General features: G+C 36.3%; 1 protein-coding gene and 1 pseudogene across 5 annotated transcripts in view; one reads left to right on the forward strand and one right to left on the reverse strand.

Annotated features, from left to right (window-relative positions):
• Positions 1–19,906, reverse strand: part of C2CD3 (C2 domain containing 3 centriole elongation regulator) — a 146,634-nt gene that overhangs the window by 92,396 nt on the left and 34,332 nt on the right. For all 5 annotated transcript variants that reach the window (XM_034995356.1, XM_034995352.1, XM_034995353.1 and 2 more), the window contains 6 exons: positions 14,032–14,179; positions 11,207–11,358; positions 10,355–10,564; positions 9,617–9,729; positions 3,532–3,650; positions 2,279–2,401 (listed from right to left, as the gene is read on the reverse strand). In XM_034995356.1, the coding sequence (XP_034851247.1) occupies positions 2,279–2,401; positions 3,532–3,650; positions 9,617–9,729; positions 10,355–10,564; positions 11,207–11,358; positions 14,032–14,179 (865 nt within the window). The remainder of the gene's footprint in view (positions 1–2,278; positions 2,402–3,531; positions 3,651–9,616; positions 9,730–10,354; positions 10,565–11,206; positions 11,359–14,031; positions 14,180–19,906) is intronic.
• Positions 18,955–19,190, forward strand: LOC118004338 (annotated as a pseudogene).

Raw genomic sequence — 19,906 nt, forward strand, 5'->3', positions numbered from 1 at the left:
ATAGTAGAATGCAATTAGTAAAAACATAAGAAAGGGAGGAGTTAGAAAATCATCATCTTACAATCACTATAGTGGTAACTGATTCAGGTAAACGCCAATGGAGGACATTCTACAAAATAATAGGCCTTATTTTTAAAAAATATCAAAGTACTGAAAGACAAAGGAGGGTTACAAAACTGTTCCAGATGAAAGGAGATTAGAGAGAGATGACAAATGCAATAGATAATCCTGGACTGGAAAAAAAAATTCTATAAACGGACGTATTGGCACAATTGGTGAACTCTGCATATGGCCTATGGACATTATCAAGGTTAAGTTGATTTTTAGAACTATACAGTGTTGTGTATGATCATGTCCTTGTTCTTGGGAAATACAAGAATTTAGGAGGGAAGATGTATGATGTCTATAACATATTCTCAAATAGTTCAGAAAAAAATTGTGGGTTGGTGTGTGGGAGAATGCAGAGGGAGACAAAGAAAAAAAGACAGTGAGAAAGGGAGAGACAGGAGGTAGATAATTATAAAGCAAATGTGACAAATGTTAGTAATTGGTGAGTCTAGGTAAAGGGTATGTGAGTTCTTTGTACTATTTTTGCAATTTTTCTCTAAGTTTAAAGTCATTAGGGATAAAGGGGACTTGCTGTTCCCTTTAATTTAAAACCCACAGTGAAGTCTTTCGCAATACTAAATATGCACAGCAATCTATCTAGAACAGTACTTCTCTCAAGAGAGCCAGAACAGAAACAATTTCTAGTCCATCAGTTCCATTAATTCCTCTTTTCTGATTTTAACCTTGCAGTCCAGAATGAACTAGACAAACAAAAAATAAAACTTTGATAGTGGAAGAGTAATGTGATGTTAATTTTTCATAATGACAATCACACCAGTCTTTAAAACTAAATGGTATTTATTATCGAGAAGACCAGGAAGTACACAGAGAGGGCTTCCAAGAGGGAGCAGCATGAAAGTCAAGATCAAAAGCATGGAGGTATAAACCAGCATGATACCTTACTGATTCTTTACATAGTTTGACATGGCTATTGGTAGGAAAGCTGTAAGTGATAGGCTAGGGCCTTATGGTGAGCCCTGTATTTTTGTCTTTTGGATAATGGAGAGCCATGGAAATGTCATAGGTATGGCTGTGATTATTTTAAAAGATCACCAGAATAATAAGACCAAGCCCTACTGAAGCCACACATTCAAATTCTGCCACCTAAGAAATCCTGTAGCTTCTGAAGACAAGGAAAGAACCCTCTCTCCAATGAATTATACATCAGAATTCATTCCACCAGACCACAAACTCAGTCACTTCTCTCCTTGTTCAACTGCCACTACTCTAGTCCAAGCCATCAGTTCTCTCTTTTCTGGTAATGTCTCTCTTTTTCTTCTCGTCCCCTACAATCTATTCTCCACACAGTTATCTTTTAAAAATGTAAATCAGGGGCGCCTAGGTGGTGCAGTTGGTTAAACATCTGACTCTTGGTTTCGGCTTATGTTGTGATCTCAGGGTCGTGGGACTGAGCCCCACATTGGGCTCCATGCTCAGTGTGAAGTCTGCTTCAGATTCTCTCTCCCTCTCAAATAAATAAATTTTAAAAAAAAGTAAATCAATTGTTACTCTCACACTTTGATGTCCTTTCTTGGCTCTTAGTATAAAATCTAAACCATTTACGTAGACCTACAAAGCTCTGAATGATATGCCTTCCACCTGCCTGTCCAGTCTTAATTTTCTACTATTCTCCCTCTTGGCTCGCTATCCTACGGCAACATTCCTGCTTTAGGGCCTCTGCATGTGTTATTCCCTTTCTTTGGAATTATCTTCCCTCTACTTTTTACTTGGTGGCCTCTTCCTCTCCTTCAAATCTTACCTAAAATGTCACTTTCTTAGACCTTCTCTGACCACCATCCCCTACTTCCTCCCAGGTATTCACTTTCACATTGTACTGTTTATTTCCTTCACAGCAATTCTGCTGCCCTGTTTTTAAAGATTTTATTTATTTATTTGTCAGAGAGAGAGAGCAAGAGAGCACAAGCAACGGGGAGAGGAAGAAGCAGGCTCCCCGCTGAACAGGGAGCCCGATGTGGGGCTCGATCCCAGGAACCCGGGTTCATGACCTGAGCCAAAGGCAGACACTTAACCAACTAAGCCACCCAGGCACCCCTCTGCTGCCCTATTTTAATAGAAGCTACAAGAGAAGAGACCCTGATTTTCTTGTTCAGTGCTAGTCAGTAATACATGCTCCGTAAATACTTGACTACCTGAATGTGTATCTATGTACCTTAAGGGGGCCCAGTGGAGTCTGACCATTCTCCTGTTGCACTGGAAGCTGGTTACTGAAAGAAAGCAACTCAGACTGAATGACAGTTCGTAAAGGCAGTGAGGCAGATCCAATGACTTCTGGCTGAGAGAAAGAGAGAAAAAAATTTAGGTTAAAGACAAGACACAGGGGATTTTAACTGGATTGACAACAAAGGACAGCTTAGAAGGGAAGCCATACTTTATGGAGTAAATAGCTTAACTATTTGACTGAAGCAACTTTAAGTGGCAACCTATGTTCTGCCACATTTTGGTCCCCATCCTGGGTTTCACTACTTCTCTCTAGAAGATTATAGAGGGTTTCATGAGTCACCAAGAGGTTGGAAGATAATCTTTTTCTATTTTTAAGAGTTAGTTCTTTACAAAAAGTATTCAACCTCACAATTAAAAACAAAAAATAACATTTAGATGACACAAATTTTTGTCATTAAGCTAGAAAAATTATAAAACTTAATACATCTGATGCTATCAAGGTTATGGAGAAACAGAGGCTATCATAAATGTGTGAAGCTGGGAAAATAAACCGGCAACATTCTTCTGGACAGCAAATTTGACAGTAAATATTAAAAGCTTCAAATATTCACTCTTTAGCCCAGTAATTCCACTTCTGAGAATTTACACTAAAGTAACAAGTACATAAAAAGCTTATACACAAATATGTATATTTTAAAAATTAACAATTAGAAATAACCAGAGGTCCAATAATCAGGAATTATTAAGTTAATTATAGCACACTGCTATAATGCAATACTATGTAGTCATTAAAACAATGTTTACAAAAGTCTGAAATAATATAAATAGTATTTATTATAATGTTTGGTAAAAATAGGGTGTTAAGTAATATATAGTAAATCTTCAAATATTTATAAAGATAATGTTAAATTTTTAAAAAAGCAGGATAAAAACTGTATATAAAATTATCCTAATACTGCCAAAGATTTACACATGTATTGTAATTATTTGAAAAAAAAAATAAAACAAAGGGGAAACATAAATATTAACAAAGTTATTTCTTGGTGATGGGATTATAGACAATTTTTGCTTTTCGGAAATATTTTCTCAAGTTCTCTGCCAAAAGCTCGTACAATTCTTTTATTAGAAAGAAGTCATTAGCTAGGTGATTCAATGTAAAGTATATTAATTAATTAGTGTAATTAATTATACTAATTCCCTAGTAAAAATGGTAAGGCAAAGGTCAAAAATCAACTGAGGTACCTTTTTCTGTGGGGTTTTCTTTGTGTAAATTTGGAAAGTGAGGTTGGAATTCCACCAGTGTTCTATCATTGGGCCACCAAACTGTACTGGAAACACAAATCGCTGCTGGAAGTTCACCACTGTAAGGAGAACCAAACATAAGCACATGTCAGGCCACCCAACTAGAGCCATCATCAATCCATGCTTTGACACCACCTACCTCCCTTTTGATCTAACTAAAATCTCTTTCAGAAATTTAGTCAGGCACCTGCGTGGCGTAGTCTGTTAAGCGTCTGACTTCTGCTCAGGTCATGATCTCAGGGGTCCTGGTATTGCACCCTGCAGTCAGTTGGGCTCTGTGCTTAGGAGGGAGTCTGCTTGTCCCTCTCCCTCTGTCCCTCCCTGTGCTTGTACACTCTCTCTCTCAAATAATTAAATAAAATCTTGAAAAAAAAATAAATCTAGTAAGCATAATTTCACAAAAGTGTTAGGGTTGTAGGGATTGAAGGAGCAGAGACAAAGAGAAAACCCTGGGTATAGTACAGAGAAGATAAGCAATGCTATGTTGCTCTAGTTTTGCTACAGGATGTGAAAAGAGACAGATCTTCATTGGCTGTAAGGTAATCTGATTTGTTGTCTTGAAAAGACAAGTTGGTAGGTATTAACAAAAGAAGGGTGTGGGCTGGCAGTGGGACAATGAGGCATAAATGAAGAGAAGAACTGAATAAAAAAATGTAATGAAAATAAGTTTATCTTTTGGCTGAAGACTAGAAGACTCCTACTGTCACATTCACACAAGGTACCAGGTCTTGATGTTAGTTGGCATGTCTGTCTCTTAGACAGATGGGAAAGGATTTTTGCTGTAATAATAAGTGTAAATGGGATAAAGTAGTATTTGAGTTTGTGCTCACAGCTATGGGGCTTTAACAGATTTAAAAAATGAAAAAAGAATTTGGGATTAGAATCAAAGAATATAAGGTCAAGCTCCAGTTCTATTATTTACTAGTGACCAGCTCGGCCACAATTTCCCACCTGCAAAATGATCTTCCTGTTCATTCACTTCTCTACCCTTAAAATGGATCTAGAAAACCCTCACAAAAGGGCCCATTACAGAGAAAACTGCTATCTCTGATATTCATTCAAACTGATCACTTCGGTGTACTGATCAATTTTATTCATCTTTGCCATCTTAATTCTTGACTCTATACTTCTCTTGGTACTCATAAATAAGATCTGGGTCTTATAATCTGGATCCATACACAGGAATTGTAAACAAAAGGTCTCCGCCCAGGAAGCCCACACCCACTGGACCAGTTTACCTGATTATCCTACCAGGAGAAGGGAAATAAGACAATACCTACACCTCATTGGTGTTGGAAGGATTGAGGTAACAGATGAAAACACACTTTAGATACTGAAAAATCCTTTTTGTACAAACAGAACTCTATTTCACTCAGATTTTTCCTCACCACCTAGGTACGTTTTTGTACTATATAACTGTATTTCTCACATAATTCTGTTTCTTAAGCTCATGGCTTTTTTTTTTTAACCATTAAAAGCAACTTAAGGCAATAATAAGATAAATTATAAATAAATTGCTGAACAATGTCCCAGGGAAGTTTTTTTTTAAGAGTTGGAAGGGAGGAAAATAGAAGAGTTGGAAGGTTATCTTGAAAATACCTAGTCCAAACTATGTTATTGTTAAGAGGCCCACAGATGAAAAAAGTGATTTTGCTTAAGCTCATACAATTAGTATGTGGTATAAACAAAACTAGAACTCTGTCTTCCAATTCCTGGCTTGATGCTTATTCCACACTTCCCATATGATCTTTTTCAGAAGGACACAGGGAGAAGTCAACCACTGTGGCCAACAACAATAATAATAACTGAAAAGCAATACAGATTAAGAGCACATGAATTAGAATAAAACATGTTCTAGATTCAGGGGCACCAGGGTGGCTCAGCTGGTTAAATATCTGACTTAATTTCAGCTCAGGTCATGATCTCAAGGTCATGGGATTGAGTCCTGTGTCAGGCTCCACACTGAGTATGGAGCCTGTTTAAGATTCTCTCTCTCCCTTTCCCTAGGCCCCTTCCCCACTCACCCCACCTCAATAAATAAATAAATAAAATCTTAAAAAAAATGTTCTAGGTTCAAATTCTAGTTCACTAGTAAACCAGTTGTATGATCTCAGACAAGCTACTTGATTGTTCTGTGTTTTATGAGTGAGACAGTCATAAAGGACGGAGTTTTTTTATGTTGTGGTATGAAAATCAATGAAATGGTTAATGTATATAAAACACTGAGTAGAGTTCTTGGCATGTAGTTTACTGCCCAGTAAATGTGAGCTACTATTAGTTACATAGTATTTTAGAGCTTAATGTTTTTACATTCATCGTCCCATTTGACTGTACATCAATCCCTTGTGTCCTTGCTTTACAGGTACTATGTTAACTGAAACTCATACATATCAGAACTGTGTCCTTGCTGTATTTCCATTTTATAGATGGGGAAACTGAGGCTCAAAGAAGTTTTAAGAAACTCATCAGATATCACACAGGTAGAAGGAGATATAAGGGAAGGCCTGAGAAAAAGATCTAACATTTTTCCTTGCATGTGGGGGTTTGATAAGTTTTAAGCATATTAAAGCTCCTTAAACATACTTTCAGCCAACAGGATCAATTATACATTCTTGAATGCTCTGAACAAACCTCCAGAGCAGCTTCTGTTGCTGTTAATGATTTAAGCATATGCCAGAAGTAAACATATGAAAAATTTTAAATGCCCCAATTCTTCCTTTAAGGTGATGGGGAAAGTGAAACAGTGTATTCTAGTAAAAAAAAGTATACTAAATTACTTTAGGTGCTGTTTTTAAGAGTATTTTCAAATCAAAACCACAATGAGAAAAAACAAAACAAAAACAAAAAACCACAATGAGATACCACCCCACACTGGTCAGAATGGCTAAAATTAACAACACAGGAAAAAAACAGATGGCAAGGATGTGGAGAAAGGGGAACTCTCTTACACTGTTGGTGGGAATGCAAACTGGTGCAACCACTCTAGAAGACAGTAAGGAGGTTCCTCAAAAAGTTAAAAATGGAGCTACCCTAAGACCCAGCAATTGCACTACTAGGCATTTATCCAAAGGATACAAACATAGTGATTCGAAGGGGCACACGCACCCCAATGTTTAGAGCAGCAATGTCCACAATAGCCAAAATACAGAAAGAGCCCAGATGTCCATTGACAGATGAATGGATAAAATAGAAGATGTGGTATGTGTACACACACACACACACACACACACACACACACACACACATTGGAATGTTAGCCATTAAAAAGAATGGAATCTTGCCATTTGCAATGGCATGGATAGAACTAGAGGGTATTATGCTAAATGAAATAAGTCAGTAAGAGAAAGACAAATATCATATGATTTCACTCGTATGTAGGATTTAAGAAACACAACAGATGAACATAGGGGAAGGGAAGGAAAAATAAAATAAAATAAAAACAGAGAGGGATACAAACCATGAGAGACTCTTAACTCTAGGAAACAAACTGAAGGCTGCTGGAGGAGAGAGAAGGCCGGGGGATGAGGTAACTTGGTAATGGGCATTAAGGAGGGTACCTCAATGAGCACTGGGTGTTATATGCAACTGATGAATCACTAAATTCAACCTCTGAAATTAATAATACAGTATATATTAATTAAATTGAATTTAAATTTAAAAAATGTAAAAAAAAAGAGCAAATAAGTAATTTTAATGTTTGTACTGGATATACTCACATCAAATGAGAAATGATGCATGTGCAAAATTTTTGTATTGAAGCACTGTTTTTAACAGTAAGACTGAAAACAACCTAAACAGTAATATATTAATCAATAAAGGGGGTGTTTAAATTATGGCATATTCGTACAAGGGAATATTATGTGGTCATAAAGGACTGGAAGACTGAGTTCTTTATGTCCTGGTATGAAAAAATTATTAAGACACACTGTTAAAGACAAGGTATAGAACAGTGCATAAGGTACACTAATACTTGGATAAAAATGGGAGGCAAAAAAGGATAAACATATTTGCTTATATATGCATGAAATATCTTAGGAATAATATAAAATTTACAACACTGCCTACAAAGATTTTGAATCAAGGGAATGGATTATATCTAGTTAAAAAAATAAAACAAAGCAAAATAAAAATTTAAAAATCCAATGTTAACATGCTGTATTTACAGGAAAGTTACTTGAATTACACGTAGGAGAATTAGGACCATATCTTTTACTCCTTAAACTACCTCCCAGAGAAGGAATTCAACACTGATGAACGATTCACAGATCAAACTGGATAACCAAGGCAAAGAAATTCACAAAATCTTTTAGAAAGTTATATAACCTTGGATGACAGGAACATAAATGTTTATTATATTACCCTTTTACTTTTTTGTATCAGGAATACTTCAAATAGGAAAAAAAGGATAATTCCAAAAGCACATGCAACAAAAGAAAAACTAAGCTGGACTACAGCAAAATTTAAAACATTTGTGCTATAAATGAAAGTATTTAGAAAGTGAAAGGACAGGGGCGTTAAGCATCTGCCTTCAGCTCAGGTCATGATCCCAGGGTACTAGGATCGAGCCCCTCATCGGGCTCCCTGTTCAACGGGGAGCCTGCTTCTCCCTCTCTCACTCCCACTGCTTGTGTTCCCTCTCTCACTGTGTCTCTCTCTGTCAAATAAATAGAATCTTAAAAAAAAAAAAAGGAAGTGAAAGGACAGCCCATTAATGGGAGAAAATATTTCAAAATCATAGCTCTCACAATGGTCTCATATCCAGAATATGTAAGTCATAAGGGTCTTAAATCCAGAATATGTAACTCATAAGGGCCTTATATGCAGGATGTATAAAGAATTCTTACAACCCAGTAATAAAAACTTAAAAATGGGCAAAGAATCCAACAGACATTTCTCTAAGATATACAAATGGACAATAAGCACAGGAAAACACACTCAACATCATTAGTCATTGGGAAATGCAAATCAGAACCACAGTGAGATACTACTTCATAACCCCTAAGATGGCTACAATAAAAAATAATGAAAGATAACCAGGGTTGGTGAGGAGGTGGAGAATTAGAACCCTCCATACACTGCTGCTGAGAATGTAAAATAGTGGAGCAGCTGATGAAAACTGTCTGGCTGTTCTTTAAAAAGTTAAAACATATAGTTACCATATGACCTAGCAATTCCACTGTTAGGTATATGCCCAAGGGAAATGAAAACATATATCTGCACAAAAACGTGTACACAAATATTCCTAAAATCATTATCCACAATAGCCAAAAAGGAGAAACAACCCAAATGCCCATCAGCTGATGAATGGATAACCAAATGTGGTATAGCCATACAATGAAATATTATACAGCCACAATAAGGAAAAAGGTACTGAAACATGCCATAACATAGATCAAATTTGAAAATATTATGGTAAGTCAAAGAAGCCAGTTACAAAAATCACATACTTAATGATTCCATTTATAGGAAATGTCCAGAATGAGTAAAATGATAGACAGAAAATAGATTAGGGGTTGTTTAGTGTGGGTGGGGGTGGAGACAGGAAAATGAAGAGTGAATGCTAATGCATAAGGGATTTCTTTTGGGGGGATGAAAATGTTCTAAAATTAGATCATGATGGTTGCAAACTCTTTGTATATACTAAAAACCATGGAATTCTTCAACGGGTTCAACAAACACTTTAAAGAGTTCAATCGTATAATATGTGAATTATATCTTGATAAAGTTGTTTTAAAAAAGGGGAAAAAAAAAAGGCAATAGTTGAGCGAACATGCTCTAAGCATCAGGAGTTTTACAGTTTAGTCTCAGGTATGTTACTGACTTGTTGCCCTGCATCAGGATAGTCATAGCACCTCTGGGCCAGTGTCCTCACTTATAAAATAAAGGAATTAGAGTAGATTCACTTCACAATTCTTTCTAACTCTATGATTCTGTGGTACCATAAAAATCAGATGAATATTTAGGGATTGAAAAATTCTTCCACAGCAAAAATGTCTAAGGAACAGAAAACTAGTCTCTCTCTTACTTCCATCTGTAATTTTACTGGAGGCGAGTCGAACAACCTCGGTGATCAAAGCTGTCTTTCCCAATCCACCTTTAGAAAAGCCCACAGGAAAGTGATATTCCACGAAGAAGGTGCTAAAAATCAAAACCAAAAAAAGTCATTAAAACATACATCAAATAACAAATGAATGTATTTATTATCTAATCAATCCTACATATCTTTCAAGGTCCTATTTTTAGCACCTCAGATCCTCAGGGGACCTATCTGTTCTCTTGAAAGCCTTCACCAATCCTATCAGGCAGAACTTCCTTGCGCTCGCATAGTTCACTTACTCTATCCATTTATCTATCTATTATTGAGACATAATTGACATATAACATTATATTAGTTTCGGGCATATAACAATGATTTGATATTTGTAAAAGATGGAAAATGATCACAGTACGTCTACAAATTTTCCACAGCATTTTTAATATAAAATATCTATTTTGCATCCTACAGCCTTTTAAATGTGTCTGTCTTGTGCTGACTGTAAAGTGTGTAACAACAGAGTCAGGGTCTCAATTTCCTTTATTCTCACACTTACCTAGTATTGGCCTTGAAACCCAGGGAGGAATTCACTACATTTTTGTTGACTGATTCATATGAAAGTACTTTATAAATCATAAAATGTTATATAATTATTTATTTTATTATTACTATTACCACCACACACTTTCCAGAAATGTCAAATTTAGCTTTTCCATGTAAGAGACATACCGCTTTTTTGTTGCTGTCAGCTTAGGTGGTCTGCCAGAAAAACTTTTTTGTCCAGAGGTCATCTGAGGACTATCTGGAGGAACTCCCATTGTTTCGATGATGATTCTGACTGAATGTGTTCTACCCAAAAGGGCCAATTTATCCACACTTAGTGTCATCACTTGGGCATCTTCAGGAGTTTCTGGTATCATTTGTTGTTCAACCAAATTTCTGAAAGGAGTTCATATAGACAGTGAAACAGACAGTCCAAGGCCCAACATGAAAGGATCTAGTTTGCACAGGCAGGAAGAGGAAAGAGGAAGGGCAGCAAGTATCTTAATTCACAAGTTATCAAGGACTGAGAAATGACTTTAATCAACAGAATTCTGGTCCTAACCCACAGTGAAAGAAATTTTAAAAAAAGTAAAACCATTTTTCAATCTAAAGGCTTATCTCCACGTAAGTACAGAAACTGATGTTACAGAATTAGGTTTTCTTTCATGGGCTACAGACATTACACCTCAGTTAACCTACTACTTTAAATAACTACTATCATCACTTCTGTGTATTCCTTTTCATTTGCTTTCTTTTTTCATTTTTTTTTTCCATTTGCTTTCTTTATGCGTATTTTCTACAGTGTAGTACAGCACACATTCAACCTAGAATTCTGCTTTCTCTCTTAACTATTTTATTGTATCCATCTTTTCATATCATTACACTTTTAAAGACTTAATACTTAGTGAACTATTGTAATTCACTTAACCAGGGTGATAGTGTTGGGCAAAAACAGATCATTTACTTTTTACTTTAGGAGATCTTGTGAAAATCTTCCTTTGCTTTTGCCTCTAAATAAGCCATCATGGAGAGGCTCACCTATTTTTCTTGCCCGCTGCCCTTTTCTTCAACTTAAGATCATTTGACTCCACAACCTTAGGAGATTTGGCAAGAGCTTTTGACTTGTTCATTTTTTTAGAAGGGACAGTATCATCTTCACTGAAGAAGTCACTGATGCTGCTATCAGATTTCTATGGGGAGAAGAAACAAAAAGAGAGGCACTTAAAAAAAATTGCTTTAGGGAGAGTGGTAATGAAAACATTTCTCTAAAAGTAATCAAATTCTTCTCTGCACATATATCATTCTTTTAAAGAGATAACTGATGCCAGGGAGATAATCCCACATTTCTCCTGGTATATAAAAATAACCTACAAGTTCGGTTCAAAGAAAATAAATGAAAATAGACTCTTCTTTCAAATTCTTAACAATAATAACAATCATTACTTATTTACTATCTACTATGTATCTAGTACCAAAGGCAGATTCCAAAGCCTATCTTTCTACCACAGTTTGAGGCAAAATGGTACAATGTCACCTAACTATATGGATGCAGACTCCATCTTTTTTCACCACTCCATACTACTAAGTGATTTATTCTACTCTTACTCTTGCTAAGATGAACTGTTTATTATGTCACAAATTTTCTTAATGGGGAACCAGTTGTTAAGTCCCTTGTAATTAAATTTTACTTAGAGAAAAGGTAGCTTACCACAATCAACTGATCAGCCCTTTCTATCACAAAATGCAAAATAAAGAGAGAAGACAGTGTTATACTTATTTGGTTTCAAATTAAAAAAAAAAACTTGCTAATATAAATGCAGATAGGAATCCAATGTCATTTTTTTTAAAAAGATTTTTTTGTTTATTTATTTGAGAGAGAACACAAGCAGGGGGAGTGGCAGGCAGAGGGAGAGGGAGAAGCAGGCTCCCCCCTGAACAGGGAAATAAATGCAGGGCTCGATCCCCAGGACCATGACCTGAGCCGAAGGCAGACACTTAACCGACTAAGCTACCCAGGCGCCCCTAATCCAATGTCATTTTAAGTTTATCACCTCCACCCCCTTTTTTCAGCATCTCAGGGTGTACACTGTATTGACCTATGACAAGGGTAACAAATTAATAGTTAAATAAGCACAATCAGAATGTCCTTCAAGGAAGAAGTACAACTTTTTCAAGGTGAAATTACAAAGCTTTTTGCTCTTAGGTTTTTCTTTATTAAGTGGCCGCTTTTAAAAATGGTTATAGACAAGGCATTCAAAATCTAAATGGGTCCACAGCCTGAAGGAAATTAGAGTAAATATATTAGATGGTTCGAAAGCTAAGAATTTTAGGAACCAAAAACACAGGCTAATAATGCTGAATTTCTAAGCTGTGGATGTTATTCAATATTAAGAATATCAAACCCTGGGGAAGGACATGTGCATTCTAACTCCTTGATCTTTCCATTGCATCATGGTCTATTGGTTCACTCCTTCCCATCAACAAATCTTTTCTAAAATTATTTTGTTCAAATAGCATGGGGGATTACTTAGTGCCATTTGTAAACTCACTCCTTTATTCACTAAGTACTCACTGAGTATTCAATATCCATCAGGCTTTGTTGTACTGGTAATACAAAGATAATGCAGACATGTTCTTGTTCTTGAGGAACTGTATCCTACAACATTGCCTGAATGTCCCAGGATCCTGTGGACATCCAGGCAATAAATTCTGCTTGGGGAAGTCTAGGATGGTTTCTTCACAGAGGTGATCAATTGATTTTTGAAGAATAGAGTTTACCAGATGTATAAAAGTATTTCAACACTCAAAGTAGAAGGATCAGTATGAGCAAAAAATATAAAGATAAAAAAAGAGCTAGAATATTTGGGGAGTGATGAGACAATCAGTATGACTGAAGGGTAAAGGGCAAATGTGGGAGATAAGGTTAGGGAAGTAAGTCAAGATCAGATTCTAATGCCATACTTAAGGCTTATGAGATGATGTCATTAATTATAATTAATTAACACCTATAAGCGTTTATATCATATGTAAAAGATAACAATATCTTATAGGGCTAGAAAAAGAATAAATGAAATAATGAATTTAAAACATTTGGCACAGTACTCAAAAATAACAGATTACATGTAAATTCCCTAGCACATCAAAAATGTGTAATAAATGTAAATTCTCTCTTCTTTTTATCCCACAAGTAACAGAGTATCAGTGATGATTTTTAAAATAGGAAGTCATGAAATCCTAATAATTCATAATATCTTTTAAATTCATCTCTTCCTTTCCAATCCCATTGCTGCCACTCTCCTACACACCTCCAATAACCCAATGGTTTCCTATCTGCTTTCAGGTATTCTCCCCTAATAGCTCCCTACATCACTGCTGGATTAACGTTCCTTAACCACCATTTTGATCATGTCATTTCTCCTCACTTGACATTCAAAGGCTTTCACAGACTGGTTGCAATATGCTAGCTTGCCTTATTGATGATGACTTTTCCACATCAATTCTCATCAGTTCAAATGAGATCCCTTGTGGTGCACAAATTACTTCTCTAGACGGGTCTTTCTATTCCCATTTTATATCCTCTCTCTTTCTCTCTAAACACTTTTTTTTTTTTCTCTTTAGTAAGCTCTATACTCAATGTGGGGCTAGACCTCACAACCTTGAGATCAAGAGTCGCATGCTGTTCCAACTGAGCCAGCCGGGCACCCCTAAAATTCTTAACCTTGCTAGGCCTGTCTCCTCATCTGTAAAATGACATATGTAAAATGGATAGCTTTCTGTCTGGCAAGTGGTAACATGCCTGCACCTAATAATATTATTAATAGTCTTGTTCTCTAATTTCCAAAGCTGCAGATTCAATTACTTACAGGTGCCGTGTAAAATAAGCTCTCCAGGAGACTCTGGTCATACTGAGGATCATTCAGCTCACTGCTACAATACACATCACTCCCAGGAGATGGGGAATCTGGAGGAGAGCCTAGCCCATTCCAGTACTGACCTTGGGATAATTCAGCACTGTAGAGGTAAGAAAAACAAAGCAGAAGGACATTAAAAGAAGTTTCAGTTGAGCTATATTTTTCTAACTGAAAACTTTCTAAAGTTCTAGACATGAAAGAAGATATGTTAAGCAGAAGACTCACATTAGATAGAAGACTACCTGATATTTTCATATTATATTCTCCCTCCTCTGGGATGCCAACAGCTAGTATTCAAAAATACACTACTGACACTGATTATGATCTCATTCATTTATTTAACAAACATTTTTCTTTTCTGGGCACCTATTATGTGCCAGGCATGGTGTTAGGTCTTGAATGATACAGAGATGGTTAAACTAACTTGCTCTACTCTTGCACTGCTTATGGTCTAGCAGGAGGAAAAGAAGGTAAAGAATTAACTATAATTCAATGAGTTGAATGCTCATGCTGTTTTTGTGAAGAATTCATAAATATGCCTTCTTCCATTAAGCAAAAATATGTGTATTTAGGGTTATTTATGGCAAGATTAATTCCATGTGTGATACAGAAATGAGTAAAACAGAAACCCTACTTATAAAAAGTTTGTAAATTAATAAGGAATATAAGCATACAAGTATGTGTATACTTCATTCATTTTTGTTTCTCCTAAAATAACTGGTACTGAACAGACATCTGTAAATGAACTTATTGAATTCTTAATGAACATGCTATTAATCATAAAAGCAATATTTATTATATGTACCAGGCACCGTGCTAAGCATTTCAGTTATTCTTTCAACTTTGCTTCCCTTTCATGCTAGCTACTATACTTTCTCCCCCTTTTTTCTTTTTTTAAAAATTTATTTGAGTAATCTCTACACCCAGTGTGGGGCTCAGACTCATGACCCCGAGATCAAGAGTCGCATGCTCTTTCAACTGAGCCAGCCAGGTGCCCCATCCCCTTAATTTCTCAAGAGAATAGCACATAATTATTACCTTCAAATTAGATCCTGTTCCTAAGTTTCCTGGAACAAACATAATAAATGTTCCTTTCCTCACTTTTTTTTTTTTTATCTATAGCAGGGTTTCTCAAATTTAGCACTACTTAGGTGGTGGGTCAGATAATTCTTGGTCATTGGGAGCTATCCTGTACATTTTAGATCCCTCTACTCATCTGATCCCAGTAGTTCTTCAATTTTGATAACCCAAAATGTCTCCAGACATTACAAAATGTGCCATGGGGCTGGGAGTACAAGAGAACTGCCCCTCAGTTGAGAACTACTGATCTATAGAAATCTCTCTCAAAGGTGAGAACAACTCCCTAACTGCTACAACTCAACTAACAACTTCCTAATCCACAGGGTTTCTCTAGCTCCTGAGCACTGCTCCTTTTTGAAGCTCTACTTCTTGGCATTTTACATATCATTTGCTATTTATTGTTCCCCTCACTCAGTTACTTCTTTTTTCCCCTTCACTGCACACACTTAAAGTTATGAAGATCTCCACTGTTCAGTTTTTCAATTAACACTTCTTTGAACTTATTCTACTGTCTATGGCACATTAAAAGACCATGTTGAATAAAAGTGGTGAGAGCAAGCATCTTTTGTTTCTGATCTTACAGGAAAAGCTTTCAGTGTTTCATCATTAACTATGATGTTTGTTGTGGGCTAGTCACGTATGGCCTCTGTTATGTTGAGGTACACTGCTTTTTTTTTTTAAAGATTTTATTTTTTCCAGAGAGAGAAAGTGAGAGCGGGGAGAGGAGCAGACTTGGAACATGGAGCCGACTGAGATCATGACCTGAGCCCAAACCAAGAGACGCTTAACTGACTGAGCCACCCAGCCGCCTGAGGTACATGGCTTTTATACCTAGTTTGTTGAGAGGTTTTATCATGAATGGGTGTTGAATTCTGTCAAATGCTTTTTCTGCATTTATTGAGAGTATCATATGACTTTTATCCTTCATTTTGTTAATACAGTGTATCACATTTATTGATTTGTGGATGTTGAACCATTCCTGCATCCCTGGAACAAATTCTCCTTACGATGGTATATGTACTGTTGAGTGTATTTGCTATTTTGTTGAAGACTTTTGCATCTACGTTCATCAGGGATACTAGCCCATAATTTTCTTTTCTTGTAGTGTCTTTGTCTGGCTTTAGTAGCAAGGTAATGCTGGCCTTGTGAAATGAGTTTGGATGTGTTCCCTTCTATGTTTTGGAAAAGTTTGAGAAGGATTGGTACTAGTTCTTTAAATGTTTGGTAGAATTCATTAGTGGAGCCATCTGGTTGGTTTTAGACTTCAGTTTGCTAGGAGGTTTTTGATTACTCATTTAAACTCTTTAATAAGTCTGTTCAGGTTTTCTGTTTCTTCATGATTCAGTTTTGATAGTTGTTTACTTCCAGGAATTTATCAATTTCTTCTAGGTTTTCCAATTTGTTGGCATATAATTTTTCATGGTAGTTTCTTATGATTGTATTTCTGTGGTATCAGTTATAATGTCTCCAATTTCATTTGTAATTTTAAGTCCTCTCTTTTTGTCTTCGTAAGTCTAACAGTTTATAAAAAAAAAAAACCCAGCTCTTGGTTTCATTGATCTTTTATATTGTCTTTGTAGTCTATTTAATTTATTTCCACTCTGATCTTTGTTCTTTCCTTCCTTCCGCTAACTTTGGGCTTAGTTTGTTCTTTCTCTAAGTTCCTTGAGGTATAAATTTAGTTATTTAACTTGAGATCTTTCTTGTTTTTTTTTTTTTTTAAGCTTTTATTTATTTATTTGAGAGAGAGACAGCGAGAGAGGGAACACAAGCAGGGGGAGTGGGAGAAGGAGAAGCAGGCTTCTCGCCGAGCAGAGAGCCCGATGTGGGGCTCAATCCCACATGACCTGATCCAAAGGCAGACGTCCAACAACTGAGCCACCCAGGCGCCCCGAGATCTTTCTTGTTTTTTAATGTACATGTTTATGCTATAAATTTTCTTCATAGACCTGCTTTTGCTGCATCCCATAACTTTTGGTATATTGTGTTTCCAGTTTCCTCTGTCTCAAGTTACTTTGATTTCCCTTTTGATTTCTTCTTTGACCCACTGGTTGTTCAGGAACATGTTGTTTAATTTCCACATATTTGTAAATTTTCTAGTTTTCTTTTTGTAATTGATTTTTAATTTCACACTACTGTGGTCAGAAAAAAATGCCTGCTATTTTAATCTCCTTAAATGTATTAATAACTGTTTTATGGCCCAGTATATGATTTATCACAGAGAATGTTCCATGTGTGCTTGAGAAAAATATGTATTTTGCTGCTGTTAGATGGAAAGCTCTGTATGTATATGTATATATTAGGTCCATCTGGTTTGTGTCATTTAAGTCCAGTATTTCCTTATTTTCTGTCTGGATGATCTATCCATTGTGGGATGTGGGACATTAAAGTTCCCTGCTATTATTGTATTGCTGTTATTTCTCCATTCAGATCTACTAACATTTGCTTTATGTATTTAGCTGCTCCTGTGGTGGGTGCATAAATATTTACAGTTATATCCTCTTGATGAATTGACCAACTATCATTATATCATGACCTTCTTTACCTCTTGTTACAGTTTTTGGCTTAAAGTCTATTTGTCTGATGTAACAATAGCTACCCCAAACTCTCCTTTGGTTTCCACTTGCATGGAATATCTCTATCCATCCCTTCAATTTGAGCCTATAAGTCCTTAAAGTCTCCTGTAGGCAGCATATAGTTGGGTCTTGTGTTTTTATCCATTCAGTACTCTGTCTTTTGGTTGGAGACTTTAGTCCACCTACATTTAAAACAATATTGATAGACATGAACTTAATACTATCATTTTGTTAACTGCTTCCTGGTTGATTTGTTCCTTTCTTGCTCTCTTCCTTTATGATTTGATGATTCACTGTAGTGGCCTGTTTCAATTCCTTTATATTTTATATATTTACTATACACTTTTGCTCTGTGGTTACCATAAGGCTTACATATTTATAACAGCCTATTTTAGGGTGATAACCTAAAACACATATAAAAGCTCCCATACCTCATTTTCAATTTTGATGTTACAGTTTGTAGCTTTATATTGTGTATCCATTAACAAATTATTATAGCTGTATTTTTTTTTTAAAGATTTTATTTATATATTTGACAGAGAGAGACACAGTGAGAGAGGGAACGCAAGCAGGGGGAGCGGGAGAGGGAGAAGCAGGATGCCCACCAAGCAGGGAGCCCGATGCGGGGCTCGATTCCAGGACCCTGGGATCATGACCTGAGCTGAAGGCAGACGCTTAACGACTGAGCCACCCAGGCGCCCCTAGTTGTATTTATTTTTAATACTTTGTCTTTTAACCTTCATATTAGATTTATAAGTGAATTACCCACCGCCATTGTAATATTACAGTATTCTCAATTTAACTATATATTTCCCTTTAGCCATGAGTTTTAGAATTTTGTATGTTTTCTTGTTACTACTTAGCATCCCTTTTTTTCAGCTTGAAGAACTTCCTTTAATGTTTTTTGTAAGGTTAGTCTAACGGTCATTAAGTCCTTCAGCTTTTGTGTGTCTGGAAAATTCTTTATCTTCCCTTCAATTCTGAAGAATAACTTTGCCAGGTAGAGTATTCTTAGTTGGCAGTTCTTTTTCTTTCAGCACTTTCAAATATATAATCCCACTGCTTTTAAAGATTTACCTATTTATTTGAGAGAGGTGGGGGGGGCACAAAGGGAGAGAGAGAGAGAAGCTCAAGCAGATTCCCCACTGAGCATGAAGCCCGACATTGGGCTCTATCTCATGACTCTGAGATCATGACCCAAGATGAAATCACGAGTTGGAGCTTTGCGCAGTGGCAGTATCGTAGCCAATGAGGTTTATCCGAGGTGCGATTATTGCTAATTGAAATCACGAGTTGGATTAACCAACTGAGCCACCCAAGCGCCCCTAGTTTGTAGGGTTTTTGCTGAAAAATCTGCTAAAAGTCTTATGGAGTGTGCCCTGTCAGTAACAAGCTGCTTTTCTCTCCTTACTTTTAAGATTCTCTCCTTGTAACTTTTGACAATTTAATTATATTGTGTCTCAGTATGGGTCTCCTTTGATTCATCTGACTTAAAACTCTGGGATTCCTGGATCTGGATGTCTGTTTCTTTCCCCAGGTTAGGGAAATTTTCAGCCATTATTTCTTCGAATATTTTTGCCCCTTTCTCTCTCTCTCCTTCTTCTTCTGGGACCCCTATAATGTGTATATTGATCTCTTGGTTTCTAAGTCCCTTATGTTATCATTCTTTTTTCTTTTTGTATCTCTGACTGAATTCCACTGCCTTGTCTTTGAGTTTGCTGATTCTTTCTTCCCATTGATCTAGTCTGCTGTTGAACCCTCTTGAATTTTTCAGTCAGTTATTGTGTTCTTCAGTTCTGTGATTAGTTTGGTACTTTAAAAAATTTTCTGTTTCTTTGCTGAAATTCTCACTTGGTTCATGTAACTGTTCTCCTAACCTCAGTGAACATCTTTATGACTGTTATTTTTAATTCCCTGTCAGGTAACCCACTTATCTCTGCTTCATTGAGATCTGTTTCTGGATATTTATTCTATCCTTTTGTTTGGAACATATTCTTTTGTTTCTTCATTATCCTTGACTTTCTCTGTTGAATTCTACATATTAGACAAAACAGTCACCTGTCTCAGTCCTGTCATAAAGTCCTGACAGACAGTCCTGACCTGTTTCTATTCTTGACAGTGGGAGATGAATCTCATCAATTAGTCTGGCTCCCAAGCCCCTACTTGCCTCA

This window comes from Mirounga leonina, unplaced genomic scaffold, assembly GCF_011800145.1.
Source record: "Mirounga leonina isolate KUSES-001 unplaced genomic scaffold, KU_Mleo_1.0 Mir_92, whole genome shotgun sequence".
NCBI lineage: Eukaryota > Metazoa > Chordata > Mammalia > Carnivora > Phocidae > Mirounga > Mirounga leonina.